The 21,098-nt window shown below is 39.9% G+C and overlaps 1 protein-coding gene across 2 annotated transcripts in view; it reads left to right on the forward strand.

Moving 5' to 3' along the window:
- Nucleotides 1-21,098, forward strand: part of TMEM104 (transmembrane protein 104) — a 75,780-nt gene that overhangs the window by 8,008 nt on the left and 46,674 nt on the right. For both annotated transcript variants that reach the window (XM_083487199.1, XM_083487200.1), the window contains exons 3-8: nt 316-437; nt 5,840-5,921; nt 6,295-6,391; nt 6,990-7,070; nt 14,558-14,657; nt 15,554-15,662. In XM_083487199.1, the coding sequence (XP_083343325.1) occupies nt 316-437; nt 5,840-5,921; nt 6,295-6,391; nt 6,990-7,070; nt 14,558-14,657; nt 15,554-15,662 (591 nt within the window). The remainder of the gene's footprint in view (nt 1-315; nt 438-5,839; nt 5,922-6,294; nt 6,392-6,989; nt 7,071-14,557; nt 14,658-15,553; nt 15,663-21,098) is intronic.

Genomic DNA, 21,098 nt, shown 5'->3' on the forward strand with positions numbered 1-21,098 from the left:
CAAGAAATAAACTATTGGGCTATTGGAAAGTTGTGGTTTGCATAGGTTTTTTGTTGTTGTTTTTTAAACCCAGCTGTTAATATTTCTAAGGCCAAACATTAAACACTGCCTAACTGTGTAAGTATGCACTAAAAAGCATTTCTTTACTGAGACGATAATATTTTCTATAAAACTGCACCATCATAGTAGCCGTGTTGGTTTGGATTGTCTATGGAGGCTGCTGCTTTCTGTCCATTTTGGGATTGCTAGCCAAAGAGTCTTTTTTAACAACTAAAAGTCACATGATTTTAACATTTATGATTTCTTTAATTGCAGGTTGGCCTGGTTTACATGTTCAATCTCATAGTTGGGACTGGAGCTCTGACTATGCCAAAGGCCTTTGCCACTGCTGGTTGGCTTGTCAGCCTCATCCTAATAATGTTCTTGGGATTCATGAGGTAAGAGTTTTCTGAATGTCAATTTCCATTAACAATCTACTGGGAACTTGTAAATCCCAAACGTGTCACTTGTATCTAAGTAATACAATCCATTTGTCACCCAGCCATTGTGATTTCAATAAGAAAGTTGTGCCTTGGCCTTGAGGGAGTGTTTTACAGAAGGCAGATCAGACAGTATTCTTACCTAGTTCCTTCCCCCACATGTGCTGAAGAGTAAGAATGCACTTTCCTCCCTGCCCATTTGGCACATCAGCCCTTGCCTCCATTGCCACCTTACATCCATACATAGGTGTTCTAATATGGGGTGCATTTGCTCGAGTTCTGTGGTCAGAGATTGGACATTTATTGCACATTCTGAGCCCACACATGTTGCACGTTGAATGTGAACACCCTGTTTGAACGTTATGTACAATAGCATCAGAGGCAAGACAGGTGATGCTTGGATGGACAGGGAGCAGAACTTGCTCTAGCTTCCTGCCACGTGTAGAATAGCAATCTGGGTACAGTCTGAATTTTATCCAATGAGGCCTAGCATCTGTCTCATTGATACCAGAAATTACTGGATACCTGCCCATCTTAAGATGGTAGGAAAGAGAGTTCTCTCTTCCTTCTATCCCATTTCTGAGTTTTCTGTCTGTGGCCAAGTCAAAAGGACTTTGCTCTTTTACGTTTCCTCACACTTGATGTTCTTATCTCTCATGGATTAGGATTGTCTTTTGCTCCTTAGAGGAATTATGTTTGTTAATAGTAGTGAAAAGCTGATGAAACTTTAACGTTGCAAAAGTCAAACCTCATCAAAACAACTTTGGTTGTAGAATAGGAGGTTAACAGGGACTACTGCCAGGCTTGCTCCTTGGCATCTTCCTCCCAGGCTTCATAGGAGCATGATTTATTCAGTAGCTGGATGATCTGAAATGGGTTGCTAGGTATCTTGAGCACAATTGGAAAAAAGATTTGTGAATCTGACCAAGCACAATATAGAGGCCAGTTGCAGACTTTTGAGGTGGTGGTGAGGGTATTTCTGCCTCCTTACCACTATTGGGTGAGCTGAATTGTGTCTAGCTAACCTTTCCTTGTTTTTTGTTTGTTTGTTTGTTTGGTTTAGGTTATTAAATTCAGGCTCCTGGGCAGGAGCAGCTACCCTGGTGTGCGGAAAACTTGTTTGCTATGTCCTTTCCCTTTAGCTTCTGAGAACCAATATATAAAGCTGATTATTAGCTGATAGTGTGTAGCATATGCTCCACAATACTAAGGTGTCATTTTTCTGATTAAATGTAAAACCTTGCTTTAACTTCAAAAATAAAATAAAAAGTGTGTGTGTGTGTGTGTGTGTGTGTGTGTGTGTGTGTGTCATCTTAATTGATAATCTACTATCCTGAATGTCAGGGATCCACAAAAGTCAGCTGATCTGTAGGGACCACAAGTCTCTCTTGGGTGACCTCCTTCTGTATGTCCAAGATTTGAGAGACCATTTCCCTCCCCTTGTGTTTCCAGTGCAAAAGGGGTGCACTTACTGCAATTGGGACACGGGTGGCGCTGTGGTCTAAACCACAGAGCCTAGGGCTTGCCGATTGGAAGGTTGGCAGTTCGAATCCCCGCGACGGGGTGAGCTCCTATTGTTCGGTCCCAGCTCCTGCCCACCTAGCAGTTCAAAAGCACATCAAGTGCAAGTAGATAAATAGGTACCACTCCGGCGGGAAGGTAAATGGCGTTTCCATGCGCTGCTCTGGTTCTCCAGAAGCGGTTTAGTCATGCTGGCCACATGACCCGGAAGCTGTCTGCAGACAAACGCTGACTCCCTCGGCCTGTAGAGCGAGATGAGCACTCAAGCCCAGAGTCATCCGCTACTGGACCTAACGGTCAGGGGTACCTTTACCTGTACTGCAATTGGGAGAAACAGACTGTATCCTTCCTTTGAAATCTGACACCCAGGAAATTGCATAAGGAGGGGTCAATCTTGCATATTTGTTGCAGCCTGCTTTGGGGATGGACAGAAGAAGCAAGATGCTCTCTAAAACTTGATGAGGAGTAAAAAAACTGACCCAGTCTCCTCTGTTGCAGAGGGATTGCTGGTGACACAACTAATGGTTATCTACCAAGGCCAACCTAAATTTTGTGGGCTTCTGATGAATGTGCCTGCTGCTTTAATTTGATGCAGTTATTTTATGTACTTTACTGTTCCATTGTAAAAGTATTGCCTTTCAACATTGGACAGGGATACTCTCTTCCAGTGCCCTTTTACCCTGGGTTGAGACTGGATTGCTTTCATGTTGAGACATAATCTTATAAATTGCTTAACATCTGTGGAAGGAAAGGCATTATAAAAGTGTAAGTTCTGTTGGATGGGAAGCATAAATCCTTGCAGTACCAGTGACTGAATTGCTTCTGAGGCTTTGTAAAAGAGATTATTTCAGAACCTTGAAGCCTGCCTGTAGCATTCTCTGTCTCATGCTTTGATTTCTTTTCCAATTCATTTCTTGATGCTGTTGGGATATGGGTTGGTATGCAATTACTGTATATATTTTGTATCAGCCTTGAAATGCTGCCCACTGGTGCCAAGTCGTTTGAGAATTTTTTACCCTGATCCTTCCATTCCTCTGTTTTGCACTTCTGGCTCCCTAATATCCTCTGGAGAATGCTCAGTGTAGTAAAAGAACATAGGGGAAATTATCCAGGCCCCTGGATGTTGCTTCTGTGCTTTAATCCTAGCAAACTAATTTCTCATTCAAACTTGATAAATGAGTTTAGTTGGTGAAGCAGTAAGAAACCATTTTTGTGGTTTAAATAAGATTGATTGTAGTTTTTAGTAAAAATGAGAGAGAAACCTTAACATGGTCATCTAACTGGGGTAATGGCAATTCATTTATAAGATCAACAAAGCAAATGGTAATGGGGAATGGGGACAACTGATTGATCACTCGCTCTCAGCTATCTTCCTGGCAGCTCTTGGAAAATGTTTTCAGTCCTTCACTTTTAAAATCTTTTAAGTGGTTCCTCTAACTCTGTCCAGCATTAGGTCTTTGAGTGCATTTGGGTACCCAAGTGATCTGTCTTTTAGACTGATATAGTTCTGTCAGTATCTTATTTGTTTATTTAAAGAATTTTGCCCCACTTTGCACTATGTATCTCAAAACAGCTTGTAGAAAAAATAAACATACCAGAAAACCTCGGCTTCAGCAATTAGACTTTGTGAAATAGAAAACTAAGTTTTAAGTAAGAAAAGGTCGAAATTTAAAGTAATACTATGTTCAAATTTAAAGTATAAGTAATTGATAAAAACCACTTTAAATTTAGAAGTACAACACGTAAAAAGTATAAAATAAGACACGAAACAAGGTAATAATTTGCTGATATTTTTATTATAAATAATGCAGGGTAAGGGAGATGTGAGGAAGTCCAGTTATATAAAAAAATGTTTTGAATATTTTAATTTTTTTCTCTCTTTAATTTTCTTCTTTTCTGTATTGTTCGTTGGTGTACTTGCTCTGGTTTTCTTGTTTGTTATTTCTTGTTTGTTGTATCTTTGGTGAAGGGATTTTGTGTGTATATTTCTTATTTTGTATTTGAAAATTTAATAAAATATTTTATAAAAAAAGAAAGAAAGAAAAAAAAAGAAACATACATTATGCAATGAAGCTGAATGTCGGACTATTCAGGACAGGCAAAACAATGTATTTCTCCAAACAGTGCATAGTTAAATATGGAATTCATTCTAACAAGGGGCGGTTATGGCGACCATCTTGGATGCCTTTAAAAGATAATTAGACAAATTCATGGAGGCTAAGGCTATCAGTTGCTACTAGCCATGATGGCTATACTTTGCCTCCAAGGTCAGTGGAGTTGCTGGAAACCATAGGATAGGAAAATGTTTTTGTGTGCAAGTGCTGCTTGCAGACTTCCTTAAGGCATCTGGTTGGCACTGGGAGAGCAGGATGCTGGACTAGGTGGGCCATTGGTCTGATGCAGCAGGGCTTTTCTTACGTTCTTACCTTGTTCAGATTATTTATTGGCCCTCATCCAGCCCACTACTGTGTCCAGGCATTGGTCCAGGTCTGCCTTTCCTGATTGAGATGCAATAGAAAAATATAGCTGGTTATCAGCATGGTAATGACACCTTGCCTCAAATTGCCTAATGACTGATCCCAATGGCTTCATATAGATGGCAAATAACGTTGGAGATAAAATAGTGTTCTGTGGAACCTCATAACAACAGTGGAACATTCTTCCGATGCTGGTCTCTGCTTATGACCCAAATAGAAACGGAACCACTGTGGCATAGTGCTTCTGATACCCATTCCACATCACTGGTCCAGCAGGATACCATGCTCACTGATTTTGAAAGTCACCTATAGATCAAGTAGAAGAAGCAGGGCCACACATTCATCATGGCGACCAAAGCTTTTTAGTCCCATGCACCTTAGCTGCACCTTCCATCCAAGACACTAAATCTCTTATAGCTACCATCTTGCACCTTATTATAGATAGCGGAATTATCCCCCATGACTGCCCATGATCATCCTGCTGTAATTGATGTATAGTGAGATGTCCTATGAAATGTGCTTATCCTATAATTTATTACTCCAGTTAGATTCAGTTCTGTAATTCTTGAGATTTGGGGATATAATCCACCAAGATTTGTGCAGCAGAAATTTCATTAAAATGAATGGGAGTAACATAAGAACAGAGACATGAATTTATGCAGCTCTTTTTCATTTCAGTTAAGGTTGTTCAGAATATGCTCCTGGTAGCATGCAACACTTGTGCACTGGTCTTTCTGCTTTCTTCAGTGCTGCCATGTGTGAGAGTCTTTGCTCATGTTAATTTTCTTTTGCCTTACCACTAAGAAAGTGTCCAGACATTATGGAGAGCAAGCAAATTTTCTTGCTCTTGTGTCTACACCATTCATGAATAGAGAACAGGTAGAGAGCATTTCTTTAACATTAGATGAGTCCTCCAGTAAGGGGCGCTGAGCCTCCCTCCTAACTTGTCTTACATTTCTGCACTCCATCACTTTACACACTTTTTGTCCAACACAGCCCAGCCACAGTACCATAAGTGAGCTGGATTGTAGTGGAAAAGTCCCTGACCTGAAATGATGAAGGACAGGAAAATAAAAGTGTCTGCAGCAGTGCAGCATGGGGAGAATAAGACCAGCTCTCCAAACCCATCTGACTCTTTTGATATAAAAAATAGAATCTCTTTCATGCTTTATACATAAACAGGGCAGATGCAAGAACAACAATTGTGTGACTGCCCATACTGTGTACAGTCATGCCCTTAATCCCCAATTTTGTTTACACTTTGCACCTTAGAATATATAGATTAAAGGCTGTGTAGGTGGGGATGGAATATTGCAACCCATTGTTATTAACCAACTGGTACTTTTACCATTTTTCTGCCAGCTACATGACCACAACTTTTGTAATGGAGGCCATGGCTGCTGCAAATGCCCAGCTTCGTTGGAAGAGAATGGAAAAGCACAAGGTTTGTGTGGCATTTCATTTGGCTGCTAATTATTTTTCTTCATAGCTATAAAATCTCAGTGGAGCAGCTCTATTTTCATTTCATTTGTTATGTGTTTACCCTTAACATCTGGCTGTAGATTCTGCACCATGTTGCAAAACCTGATTCATCACAAACTTAGCCATTTTGTCCCTGGCACTGGGATGGATGCTCAGCCTTTTGGTGGACCAGCTTGAAGCTATAAGCATGCCAGAAGGCTTTCAGCTGGAGAGGTTTAGTCTTTTTTCCAGCAAGTAAAGACTCCTCTTTTTTACCTCTTGACATTCTGTTTCTTGTCAGAATTCTGAAATTATTCTATATTTTGAACACTTATGCTTATTTCTTACTCTTCTAGGATGATGATGAGGATTCTTCATCTGGCGTTTCTGATAGTGATGTTCTTCTTCCTGAAGGCTATGAGCGATCAGAGACACGACCTATCCTATCTCTTCGTAAGTATCTAGCAAGAAACTTTTCTCACTCCTATGAGTTGCTCTTCAGTGCAGATAACAAATGAGAAAGTTAGACACAGCCTACTTTCCCTGTGTCTTGTATACACATGCACATGTAGTAGCTTTCTGAGAAACACAATACTAGCATTTTTACAATTCAAGAAAACTAGTTTATCAAGGTATCAAGCCACTGGCAACCCTGTTTTCTCCCTAGCCTTGCTTCCACAGGGTTTCAGTGACACAAAATGTACAACTGAAAACCCCCTGAATCTTTTTTATATGAAATCATTTGTGAGTTGCCTTTCAGACCAAAATGTTAACTCTGAGCCATGCAAGTAAAATCCCAAATGTAATAGTTTGCAGAGTTTTATTCGTCCTTTTGCCTTGCATGTACAGTACCTGATTTGTAGGGGGGAGGGAAATCTCAACTGTTATAAAGTTTCCTTTTCTGGTCTCCTGCAGGCAATTATTGTTATAAGCAACACAGGAAAGTGTTAATTTACATGTCTGAGCAAGATGGAGAGAGAACAGGTTGTGGCTTGAGCGGGACCCATCTTTGAGATGTAGGCTAAGAGTTTCCTTCCCTCTAACCCTGCAGAGAGACGAGGAGCACCTAACGTTTTTGAAATCACTGAAAGGGTGGAGATGGGTCAGATGGCATCCATGTTCTTCAATAAAGGTAACTATCTCCAAGCCACGAAGGCTCTATTTCATATTATGTATATTTGGTTGTTTTTTATTTAGCCTAGCTTTTGTCAGAATCTCTTAGTAGTTGGTGTTTTTCTTGAGGAATGACAGTTTCAAGTGAAAACTACGTGTGCGAACCATAATAGGAATCACCCATTTTTCCAGAGTGTTTCTGAATGGTTCCTAAAGCCTAAATGTCACGTTTGACACCCCACCCCATGTGAATATATAACTTCTTTTAAATAGGGATATTTAAGGCTTTTTGTGGTCCCAAATCTGCTTGAGATACTGAATACCTACTTCTCCTGGCTACTAATAATGTCTGGAGGTGGAGAAACAGGTACCATCTTGTCTGTGTGTTCACATATTTTGGCTTCGAGAGACATAGTCTCACTTAAAATAAAGTTTTAAGTGCTTGTAGTTTTAAAGAAAAGATTGACATGTGACACTAATCTATCTTTCTGTCTCCGAGTGGAAATAATTATCTTTGATAAGGCTTGAATTTTTTTAAAGGAATGAATATAACACATCTGGACTGGCAGTAGAAAGATAGTCAGCTGAAGAACTTTGCTGTACATAAATGCCGTATTAAATAGTCTCAAAATGTTTATTAATATGTATTGTGCTCCAGGTAATAATTTTTGTAGTACTGTTAAAGGTGCTGAACATTTTCCATATCTCTAATGTGCTGTACTCCTCATCCTGGATAAAAGCAAATAGTAATTTAAATTGCATCCTATTTGCACTTTTGCACTCTTTCATTCTCAAAGAAACCACTGAAGTTCTTAAGCAATGGTAGAGCTACTTGACATAGGAGTTAGGGTTTGGGAACTGGAGCTGGCTACTATTAAAATAATTTACTGTTGGGTGTATTTCAATATGACAGAAGGAACCTGGTTTTGGGTTTGGTGTTAATGAGGCTTGTTGAGAGCAGTACAGATAAAATAAACCTGTGAGTGACATCCTAGTGAGTGGGTAGGTTGTAAAGATGCAGCCCAATTACAGATTCATTTGAATACTTAGCCCAGATTGAACTGCTAGAGATATGAACCGCTTGCCTTGAATGGTATGCTAGCATTCTGTTTTAATTGCTGTGATGGATAACTTCACCCAGCAGAGGGTGCTCAGGTCACATGTGTGAATTCAGAACAGTAGTAGTTGAATATTATTTAATTATTTAATTAATCAACTTGTAATTCACACAAAACCTTCATTCTTTAGTTTTCCCCTTACCATAAGTAGACCATGCTGTCAAGTTCCTTCTTTTAGACGAGAGAATGTGAATATTGAATAATTACAGTAGGTTTGGTGAAAGAAGGCCCCCCTCAAAGTCATGGATACCTGTATTTCCACGATATTTGCTTCTGTTCTGTCTTATGTGTTAAGTGACATCTTATATGTTATATGTTAAAGTGACATCTTGGTGCTCAGAGTTTTGAAAGCATCATGCAGGTTTCACAGATCCACAAGTACCTTGATAGTAATAGAAGTTAGCTTTCTGAGTATCTCTGAGCTCTATAAAGTAACTAGTTTCTGTATCAAGAAAAGTTGTGCAGAAAGTTTTAATATGTCTGGATGGTGTCTGTGAAAGATCTTGAAATGGATTTTGGAAGTGGTCTTAAACCTGTAGCCTCCATTTGTGCCCTTTAGGCCTGATATTATTCTCATTTTCTTACCTCTGCTGCATCTCCTTCCTTGTCATAACTGTAATGCAACAGTAAGTCATCAATTTATGCAAATTTGGATAGTACAGGAAGATGAATTTTTGGATGGATCGCAGACCCTTGATGTGTCAAGAAAATTGGCTGTGCATGTTGGCAGACTGTTTTTGTACACACAACTTTTATGGATGAGGTGAAAGCCAATGTTTAATTAAACATGTATTAGAGCAGGCATAGGCAAATTCGCCCCTCCAGATGATTTGGGACTACAGTTCCCATCATCCCTGACCACTGGTCCTGTTAGCTAGGAATGATGGGAGTTGTAGTCCCCAAAACATCTGGAGGGCCGAGTTTGCCTGTGCCTGTATTAGAGTGACCAGCTTAGTGTTTAAATCCTAGAGAGTGATTTTGAAAGATAGGGCATACAGATTGGCTGGACTCTCTTGGGTTTCAATCAGCACACTATTGTGGCCCCTTTTAAAAGTTGCTTGAGTCACTTGATCTCCTTCAGATAGGTGATAGTGAGGATTTCCATAGAGAGCCATTTCCCCAAACTTCTCAGGTAATTTTAAGAGGTTGCAGATCCCACAGATCATTTGATAGGCAAGATATTTTGATACTAGGCTTGAAGAGCCCCTTCATTTTAAAGCAGAGTTGGACAACCTGTGCCCTCTGGATGTTGTTTTAGTACTACTCCCCAAATCCCTAATCACTGGCCATGCTAGCTGGGACCAATGGCAGTTGAGAGTTCAGCAATTTATGGAGGGCCACAGGTTCCCCAACCCTATTTTACTTGGTGCCTTTAAAATATAAAAATAACTTGGCTTCTCGCAGCGAGGGAACCACCAGAAGGCCCTTGGCACTGGACCTCAGTGTCTGGGCAGAATGATGATGATTATTATTATTATTATATTAATGGCTTCTGTTTACTACCATACATCTCCTGTTCTTACTTCATCTATTCATCTTTGTTTCTGGGCAGCTTGTCTGGTTTGTGTAGAAGCCTTTCTCCTCCAGTTGGTTTGGATGTCTTCGCCTCCCCTCTGAAGTGCCAGATCTTTTCAACTGTCCTAATTCTCTAATCCCATCCCTTCAGACCTCAACCAGGCTTACTGCAGTTAAGCATAATCAGAATTTGCACATGCATTCTTCAATGAACTATAGCAATTATTTGCTCTTAAGGGAGAGCTTCTTACTGCCCCATTCTGTGTATTATGTTGTTTTATTTGAACCCCCAAACAAGTCCGCGCAGTGACTGTATGCTAATGTTACACCCCGACTGCAACCTGGCAGGTTTGCTATTAGGGTCATGAGATTTATGCAGTACAGTCAATGAATAAGGCTTTCAGAGTTTCATGGCTAGGTGAAGATGTGTTGCGGCTCTGTTATACCTTCTTTTGAGAGTTATTGGCCTGTTAAAAGCAAAATCCTTGTTTTCACTGTATTCTTTGCTCATTTCCCTTGACTATCTTAACAATTTGACATGCTCTGGATCTGCAATCTTAAGAGTTGAGCTGTGTATAAATCTTCCACCTCTGACTTGTCTGCTTTCTGTAGGGAATAGATTTGCAGTCTTAACTCTAAGGAGAAAAAGGGCCTCTGGCTGTGAAGGGAATCTGTTCTGAAGGATAGCTGGGTGCTCTTTATCAGGGATCCAGAAGTCATTTATTGTAATAATGGATTCAAGGCACATACATCATGTACCATCCTTGCAGGAAGTCATTGATCTTCCTGTTTTGTGTCCAGTAATGAAAGTATTGATCAATGAAGGTTGGTGGCAGTTTATAAAGCAGAAACAACAGTAACGTCTATCTGTAGGTGGAGAGGGTGGAGACTATTGGGTGGTGCTTTCACCCCAAATCCTCAGCTGAGATGTGTGCCTTGAATAAACAACATAGAAGTGGGTCTGAGATGTTCTGCAGAGGACAACAGGATTGGTTAAAATGTTGTGGTTTCAAATTGTTAGAAGCTTTAAAATATTTAAAATACAGATTATCTGAATAGTTTAAATGCTCTGAGCTACTGTGGCTAAGGCACAGGCCTTTATTTTGCCAAACAAATGAAAGCAGTACATTCAACTTTTGTTTCCTACAGAGTTCCTAGTGTAAATTAGATGTAAGAGGGCTGTAGTCAAGTGACCTAGCAGCTCGGGCACCATACCTGTTGGTCTGATGGCAACAGTGAATAATAGGAATTCTTCCTTCCATCCCCTTCACTGTGTCCTTTTACCATGTTCATTTACAAGGTACTGTTTAGGCATTGATTGATAATCATTTGGGGAAACCAATCTCTTGAGTTGTGGTGACCTTTTCAAGCATTTGTTAAAGCATGCTTCCTTTCAGCTTTCTCTTCATAGATGTCAACACTTTAAAAGAAAGATCTCGCATCTCTTAAGACAGAATTTTCCTTTGCTTGCTAGTATTCCATGAAGCCCAAATGTCATATATCTTTTTACTGATGCTGAAAAAAATATATACTATAACTTTTCTGTTTTTTTATTTTATTTACCTATTTTATATGTTGGTAAATAAAAAGTTGTTTAAAGTGAGTATAATTTCCATATTTTATTTTGTTTGATATTTACTTAAATTTGACATTCTGGATGTGACACTTAAAGCTGCTATCCTTTACACAGTTATTTGGGAGTAAGCCCCATTAAACCTATTGCATCTTATTTCTGAGAAAACATGGTTAGGATTGCTGTGTTGGACTTGGTGTCACTTTGTATTACGAAAAACTAGCTGTGAACCTAATTTTGGAGTCACTACTGTGGATAAATGATGGCACGACTCACTGCACTGATGTACATACATATTGGATATGATATGAGGACACCTAATTTTGTTAAGCTTTCTTCACCCTTTTTCTTCTGTCCCATTTATCCAAGTAATGCTGAGATACTCACTCCTATTTAAATGTAAGGAATAGCTGTGATCTCATTTCTCAATCTTTCCCAATATGAAATGTACTCTTCTGGAGGCTCTCTGATGAATTAAAGGCACTATTAATGCCTTTCTGAATATGGGAAAAATATTTTCGGCTGCAGTCTTTTGCGATCCTCTCCTTGTAGTCAGTTATTGATGTAGTGTAGGGATGGGGAACCTGTGGTCTTCCAGATGTTTTTGGACTCCAACTCCCATCAGGCTGAGCTACTATTGCCAGTGTTGATGGGAGTTATAGTCAGCCAGCATCTGAAGGGCTACAGGCTCCTCACTTCTGGTGTAATGAATAATTGTTTTCTTTACTTAACAAATTATTTTCCTCCCTTGGTCAGAAGGTTGTTGCAAACTGGTTTGCACTGTTTTCTTTTCACATGTTTTTTGAGATATGAATTTGTGTTAAGGCTTTGACATTGTAACTTCCAGGACATGTGAGTTCTCCCTGGTGTTCAAAGCAGAATTCTCATATCTCCCCCACAGATATTTGCACCTGTAGTTCATATATCTCACTGTAGAGGAAGAAATAAAAAATGGTGATCATGTGGATCTTTCTGGAGACTTTGGTTCTCTTTTAAATGGCTAAACATGAGGTGGGCTGTCCTTTAGGTCATCTGGGATCTGGCACAGGGAAATTCTCTGGATGACACAAAGAAACTCAGAGAATAGGAATGGCAAGGCACTTCTGCTCTCCTCACAGATGGCCACACCTAAAGTCACTTTTAGGCCTTGTACTGTCATAAAGCACAGCTGTGAATTGCTGTAAAGCTTCTATTTTTCTAGTAGCAGTGGTGCCACAACAATTTAGGCATCAATATATGGCTCTGTTCTGTTGCCAAGCTCAAAATCCTGTGTTAGATTGCATCATAAAACACTCCACCATAACAGCTGAAGCATTTTGTATGGTGGAGCTGCTAGTGTAATGTGCAGTTAGAAGTTGTGCACCAAAATTCTAGACTAGATTAGTATTCCTGTCAAGCTCCTTTATTTTTTGCTTTCTTACAATATTCCTGTCTTCTCTCCTTTTATACGAAACAATGCGTGTTTTGTTTCTTTGTCTCAGCGGCCTTTGGAAATGAAATCTGTTCAGATTGAGGCATTCAGTTCTATTTCTTTTAAGTCAAGCTGGTGCATTTTGGCATCTCTTTATCCTTATTGATTTCTACTCATCAAAGCAGAGTTTGTTTGCCTCCCGGTAATTCTTTTTGTCTGTGAAACTATAAAGTCTGTCTCACCTGCGTCCTCTAGAGCAAGGGTATGGTGGCAGTGAATATTTTCCTTGATAAAACGGAATATAGGATAGGGAACATTTTATGGCGGGGTGGAGAATATTTTTCAGTCTGGGGGTCGCATTTTACTTGTATACATTAGGCTAATTTACACTCACTCACATGTCTGTATGCCCTCCAGCTAGTCCAGAAAAGGCACTGTTCAGTGCCATATTCCAGCCATGCCAAAGCACTCAAGGAGGGAGCCAAAGCAGAGTCCGTGAGGGGCATGGCAGGGGAGAGGGTGTCACATGAGAATAGCCTGGTATAGTGGCTTGGTGGAAGGCATTCTTGGCCCCTGGGTCTGAGGTTCAGCACTCCTGTTTTATGGGATGCAAACTTTGTGGAAGTAGAATTGCATCTGGTTTTTAAATGGAGCTACTATAGAACTGGTTAGGTTAATGCAGGCATTTGATTGCATATCTGCAGGGTAAGGAAGTCTGAAGCAGGAAAGGCCAAGTCATCTTTGCAAAATACCTTCCTTCTGACTAATATTGGTTACCATTGTTTGCTGTGAGATAATGGCTGGTTTTAAGCACCTTGTTTGTGCTCTTACATTACACAATGCACTGTATCTGAGGTTGCCCCTAGGCCTAGCTCAGAAGCTCGAGCTGGTACAGAAATATCTGCATGGGCTGCTCATCATTAGGGCTTGCCGATCAGAAGGTCGGCGGTTCGAATCCCCGCGACAGGATGAGCTCCTGTTGCTCGGTCCCTGCTCCTGCCAACCAAGCAGTTTGAAAGCACGTCAAAGTGCAAGTAGATAAATAGGTACCCCTCTGGCGGGAAGGTAAATGGCGTTTCCGTGCACTGCTCTGATTTTCACCAGAAGCGGCTTAGTCTGTCTGCATACAAACACCAGCTCCCTCAGCCAGAAAAGCGAGATGAGCGCTGCAACCCCAGAGTCGTTCACGACTGGACTTAATTGTCAGGGGCCCTTTACCTTTTTTATATTAATTGATGAAGGGCTCAACACCATAGGTCCAGGGTGCCTCAGGGACCACCTTGACCCTTTTATTTCAGTGCAATCACTGAGATCATATGTAAGAGCATCATGTGAGATGGTGAGGCTCATTTGACGTAGACACAGAACTGAGCCTTAGAGATTCAGCAGGCACCTTCTATACTAATGTTTCAAATGTTTGCTGAAAACTTCTCTGTCGCTAGGCTTAGCCTAGCTAGGCTTAGCCTTTCCCCTAATAATGAGATGGAGAACTGTTTTAATTTTTGTGTGGTTTTTATTGTATTATAATTGTTGTAAATGGTTTTGTTATCTTTTATGAAAATACAGTATACAAATATTTTAATAATGTTGAAAATGCATGCTTATACAGTTACGTTAGTCTTAGACAACTGGACTGCCCCTCAGGAACTCTGTCCTGGCAATTGGTAGGGCTGATTTTTTTTACAAATGAAGATCATTCAACTAGGTGAAATGAACAAGGTGTTGCCAATAGAGTCGTGAAATGTTTTCCCCAGAAGCCTTTTTGCAGCACAGCAAGTTGAAGTGGTGATCCACAAAAGGTTCCTAGATAGATCCTGGTGTAAAAAGTGAAACTACAGGAACAGACTAGTCTAGTCTAAACCTATGTTTACTATTCCCTTTATTTACAGTGGGAGTCAACTTGTTCTATTTCTGCATAATCATCTACCTCTATGGTGATTTGGCGATATATGCAGCTGCTGTCCCAGTTTCTCTCATGCAGGTGACCTGGTGAGTGTGCTTTCGGTGGCAATATTTTGCAAGCAGCAGTTTCTTGCTGAAATGTCGGAGGATTGCATAACCATTTCACGTTGATGGCTCTGGCAGAAGATTGACTTGCTGGTTGTAATTAATAAATTTAAAGTATTTCTACCTCACACTTCAAACTAATTTTCCAGAGTGGGTTACATTGTTCTGATGTAATTTGACAGTGCTTAGCATATTGACAAAAACTAGGTCTAGGGGCTAATTTGTGAGTTACTTCTTTATAGGGCTGCAATGCTTACTTGATTGATTCTTTGGTTAGATTAGATTATCAGAAGGTGCTGCTGACTAATTGGGCAGCAGATTTTACAATGGTCTAAAATAATTTTTATGCCTGTATTTACAAAAAGCATGAATGACAAGTGCCACTATAGAACATACATTCCCCCTTCTATCCCACACAGCCGGGAATGGGTATTCTAAGACTAGGAGCCTGATACAAAAATAGCATTTTCTTCAATACTGTTGTTGATTCATACACAAACTAATCTGGCTTTATTCAATGAATTACAAGTATATGATTAAATGACTACTATTTCTTTAATCAAGAAACACTTCTATTTTTAAAAATGTCTACATATACCTTACATGCCAAATCTATAAGGTACAGTGTTGAAGAATGTGGAGTTCTTGATTGACCGAGACTCCACATGGTATGTGCTGTGTAAGGGGAAATTCTCCACCATCCTTTAAAAAAGTGTGGGGAGGAATGGTGGCTGGGGTTTGCATAGGTGCATGGGTGTAGCCAGGATTTATGGATGGGGAGAACCTCAATTAATTAAGTGTTTTTAATGAGGGGCAGCTGCTATGCCCATGTATAGGTGCATTAACTGTGGTCTGCTTTTGCTTCTCCCTCTTGCCAGTAGTGTGACGGGCAATCATTCATGCAGTGTTGAAGATGGTACTAAGTATAATGACACAGACAAGTGCTGGGGACCAATCAGAAGGATTGATGCTTATAGAATTTATCTGGTGAGTATCTCCTGCGCCTGGGGGAATTTTACATCCTTAATTAAATAACTGATTCTGAAGGGATGCTTACATGCTAAGGGTGATACCCAGTATTAGTCATACCCATTGAAATCTGTGAACTGCTGAGTGAACTGCTGTGAACTGCTGAGTGAGATCAAATGTAGCACAAGCAGGCATTCATGTATGCAATGGGGTTTCTCCTTCCTTTCTTACACCCAAAATCTGCTTTGCAGGGTTGGGGGGGGCTGTAGGGGTTGAAAACATGCCAGAAGTCCCATTGCTCAAACAAACAGACATCATAGAATGCCACCTATAGGTTTCAGTGGGTCTACCCTAAATATGACTTTGTTTGATTTAAATTTTATTGGTGATAACCATCTACTCTTGCTGATAGCCCCTTCCCTCTCCTTTTCCTGCTGGACACTTGTTACCCAAATGTTGAAGATGGACTTAGTAGCCTTCAAGGTTTGTCATTCTTGTCTTGAAAAGCAGTCCATCCAACAGTGAATGGGTTCTTGTTCACTGTGCTGCGAAACAAAAATGAATTTGACATTGCTGCCACGTTGTGAATTCTGGCTGTACTTACAGTATGATGTCCTGTTTAGTTGCTCACTTAGATTCCCCCCAATAGTTTTCCTCCTGCTTTGCTGCTTTTTCTGTGTGTTGCAATAAGCAGCTGCATTGCTGGTGAAATGATGATAATCTTACAAGAATTTATAGTTTGTATCAGAAATCACTCTGAAGAATCTTAATCCTTGTTTTCTTTCAATTTCATGGTATGTGTATGTGCACAAGATTAGATTCCTTTTACTTGTGAGTGCTTCAAGTGTTTATGTAGTTCTGTGTCTTATATGTAGGTAGATTCCTCACAAATGCCTCTTTATCAGGAAACGGGTCTTTTTAATTGACCTTTTTATTAGCTTTTTTTAAGTAGTATTCCAATATACTACTAAATTACAATAGAATTTTCTCTGTTCTGTGATAGAAACTGCATGTTTTAAAGCATCCATGTCAAAGGAACCTGCTTTGACATAAGTGGCAGATAGCTGATTGCATCTAAGCACAAAATAATAATAACTGGGATAGGAAGTGGGGGGCAAGGACAAGTAAATTAAAGGAATTCTCTCTTACTGAACAATAAAACCAACCAAAGTACTGTGGAACTAGAGTTATGGATAAAAATAAATATTGCAGTTGAAGGCTGAAGGTAAACATAACTGCTGGCAATGAGGAAGTGACCCAGAGCAATATATTCAGTTTTCATTTGACTGTGCATGTACATGTTGGGGTTTTTGTGAGTGCTGACTGGATCAGTTCCCTGAGCAGCACACTGAGCAGCACACTCCTCCCCCCCCCCCCGCCGCCACTCAGTAATAATGTTGAAGCAGGAGTTAGGCCTTAGGAATATTAGCAAATGTCACAGCCTGGTTAATTATTTAAAAGAAATATTATTGCTTTATTAAATTGCGTCTAGGCCTATTTCTTCAGAATTTCTGCATGATTGAAGATTTTCTCAATGAATTTCAATAACTCTAACCCACCAGAAGGAGCTCATCAGGAAAGGCAGACATGCATTAATTACTGTCTGTACCTCCCATTTATTGCACCTGTAATTCATAAAGCCAGAGATTTAAAAAATAATAATATTGTGGCTTTCGTAGAAACAGAAGGTTTATTGCTCTGGGTGTGCAAATTCTATGACACAATTTTGGTGTCTTTGTTTTGGATTTGAACAATGCTTTATTATTTGTCAGGTCCATAGCAGCATTGATTCTTTCTCTTTTACTAGATCAAAGTGTCAGTTCAAATTTACCAGTGTCACATAGCCTGGTTGTCATTTCTGTATTCTGTGTAGTGTCTAGCACATCACTAAATGAATGTGGAAGAATAATCAGAAGAGCTGGTAAACTGTAGATCAGCAATAGGTGCTTTACTCTGAATTTGTCTTTCTTCTGTCATTTTCAATGTCTCTGCCATGTCACTTAGATTGTTCAGATTACTCTACCCCAGCAAACCCTGCAACTGCTTTGGAGATGGGCCTTGGGTCTGACACATAGGAACTTAAGAAGAGCCTGCTGAATAAGGCCAATGGTCCATCTCATCCAGTATCTAGTACTCGCAGTGGTCAACCAGATGCTTAAGAGAAGTCCAGAGACAGGACCTGAGCACAACATGGTGCTGGGAAGGTGGGGTTGCAAGGGAAATGGGGAGAAGAAGTTAAGGAGGCAGCTGAGTGATAGAGACAGAAGGTGCTCTGGACATCTTTTTAATTTAAACTAATAGTGGTATGAGTAGCAATACTTCTCTTCCCCCCACCCTAAGAAAGAAAGAAAGATGTTAGCTCTGATCTAGAAAGCCCTTTGATACATGAAATTACTTTTAAACGCACTCACTTTTAAACTGGCAGCGGTTGCTTATAGTGGGCTGTTACTGAGGTTTCATCCATGTTTGTATGGAGACTTGGTTGACTGCTTGTTGGATGGCATGGAGGACCACATCTAAAAATAGCAGACTTGGAAGCCCTGTCATGTTGGCCCCCTGGATTGGGGCTATTGAGATATGTTTATGCAGAAAGTGAGAGTATGTAGGGATGGACCTCGAAGCTTAGCTAAATTCTTGAATTATTTTCAGTCTGCATTTTTTTTATAATATGTCTGCTCTACTCAAGGCAGCTTATATAAATTAAAATCACTGTGATTATTTAAATAGGAAACGAGGTGGTAAGGGAACACCTAGTTACTATAAATTAATTCACATATCCAGGGCTTGATGAGCTGCAGCCAAAGATACGAAAGGAGCTTGCAGATGTAATCTCTGAGCCTCTTTGTACAATGTTTGAGAATTCTTGGAAAACAGGTGAGGTCTCTGAAGACTGGAGGGCGGGCAAATGTTGTCCCCATCTACAAAAAACAAAACAAAAAAGAAGACTCTGGTAACTACTGACTGGTCAGCTTGACACCGATACCAGGAAAGGTTCTAGAACAGATAATTATATGGTCTGTCTGTGAGCTTTGATTACTAAGAATCATCATGGGTTTCTTAAAAACAAGTCATGCCAGAGGTTAGATAGCTATCTGTCATTGATGCTTTAGTGGAGAATCCTGCATTTTGGGGGTTAGACTAGATGATCCCCAGAATCCTTTCAAACTCTACAATTCAATGATTCTATGATAAAATAAATCAAAAGTAGAAGGGAAAAACATCAAAGTATATGCATTGACCATTCACCTTTTTGTGCATGTAAGTTTGTTTATGGACTGAACATATGCAGAAGATAACTTGCTTTCTAAAGCATTTTCCAACAGCGGGTCTCATGTTTTCTGAACTTCTTCCATTGAATCTGTTGTGTAGAAAGTAATAGAGCCTTTTAAGTAAGCTAATTACAGTATGGGGAGAGAGAAATATTGAAAGACCAATGCTAAAGTCCTTTACTTTGATATTCCATTGAGTCTGATGTGATTTCCTTCCTTCCTAGTATACTGTGTAGTCTAAGATAAATTTAACTTCCATCTGAAATTACAGGTTTATTAAGGACTGTGGAATTTGTATTCTCTCTTTCTGTGTATTCTTTCCATTGCTCCCTGTGACCTTTAGAATTCCAAATGACACTGTGATAGATTATTTGAATTTTACATTTTATGCATTTTCCTCATATGTTTGGATTATGTATTTTTCTGTTTATGTACTGTAAACCACCCTGTGATCCTCTGATGAAAGGCAGTATATAAATTAAATAAATATTAATAATAATGCAGCCAACAAAATGGAAAAGAAATGCCACAAGATCTTTGCATCCTTAGAATTATTTGCAGTTTTAAAGCAAATCAGTGGTATCCACTGATACTGGATTAATTGGGCAATTTTCATCCTAGAAAAGCCTTCTGTCTCCCTCCCAATGTCCCTGTTTGTCTTTACTCCCCTCCCTTTCAGTGCAGTAATAACTTTCAAACACTGTATCTTGGAGCTGGGAAAGAGGAGGAGTGAATGACTGACATAAAGTCCTATTTCATGGTTTAATGTCCCAAAAGTCCTCTGGAAATGGTCTCTGTTCCCGTGCTTCAAGAATGGAAGTTGAATGCCATGTACGTAATGAGAATATTTAGACAGATTAAGTTGCTCTCTGATGAGTTGCCTGCCTGTGCAGCATTTTTAATATTGCTCTGCAGACTCCAGCACACCTAAGTGGCTACACTGTCTGCACACAGTCTGTGGGGCCTGCATTAACCTTCGTCCTGCACAAATTTTACTGTTACCTCATCTCTCTTGTAAATTACCTCTGAAAGTACAGCCTTGCAAAATAAACAGGCAATGGAAAATGTTGTTGAGATGCTTAAATCAGTCTCTCCGCCACCCCACCCCGCAGCCCCATTATGTTATTTGAGGCTCTGCTCTGCTTCTATTATTTTGGAAGACAACAGAAGGGTTTTGAAGTTGAACTATTCATTCATGGTACATTATCAATATGTTCTTTGTAATTCAGCCTAGGAGCTTGGGTGACAATTATATTTCACCCAGTGACCATGGTAATGTGAAATATTTATGGTTTAAGCAAATAACTTACAGTCTCACATTGTTTTCTGGTAGCTGAGTCTCATCCTCTAAAGTCAACATGATATGATTCTCTTAATTGCCCTGTAACAAGAAAGATTTGCACGGCTTCATCGCTCCTTACATACTCTTTGCATGTTACAGTTGAATTCCTTTTTTAGTGCAAGCCACAGTTTGAAACATGATTAGAAGCTGATTTGCAATCCTGGTTTGTAGGTGCAATCCATAGTTTGTCAGTTTGAATATAATGCTGACAACAGTTTGCCCCATAGAAGAAGTAATTGAATGGTTCTGATCAGGTTAAAGTTAGAGCATGGCTTTCTTATGTATTGCCAAAGCCATGCTTTGGTATCTTAAAAGATCCCCGAATTGTCATAAACCATGTTCTGGGTCTAAAAAGGATATAGACTAGTTGTTTGGTAGTTCAATCATATCTTTTGAAATGGCACACCCGGATCTTTGCTACATGTTTCTGAATAAAGTGAGCCACTTGTATTCTGCATAAGCTGGTTTTGATTTGTGCTTTCACCGTAATAATGAAACTATGTGTGTACTGTACATTATTTTATACATTCCATTAGCACTCATATTGCTAGAATAGAGACAGTTTTAACTGGAGCAATAAGTAGCCATCCAGAGGGTTGGAGCCAGGATGCAGCACAATAATTGCAAGCATCACCTCTGCTCTCCACCCAAACAGCTTTGCTTTCCCCCTCTGCTGTTCATCTACCTTCAGGGCACAGACGGAAAATGACTGAAGCTCCCAAGGCAGGGGAGGATAATACTGGTTTGGAAATAGGCTTTGCAGAAGGCACTCTCTCCCTCCTGGCTTTGTGCTGTTTTGAGACGTTCTGGTACATCTGTTCTTTTAGGGTTTGGGCTGAGACT

Source organism: Podarcis liolepis (genome assembly GCF_965112155.1).
Source record: "Podarcis liolepis genome assembly, chromosome: 2".
Lineage (NCBI taxonomy): Eukaryota > Metazoa > Chordata > Lepidosauria > Squamata > Lacertidae > Podarcis > Podarcis liolepis.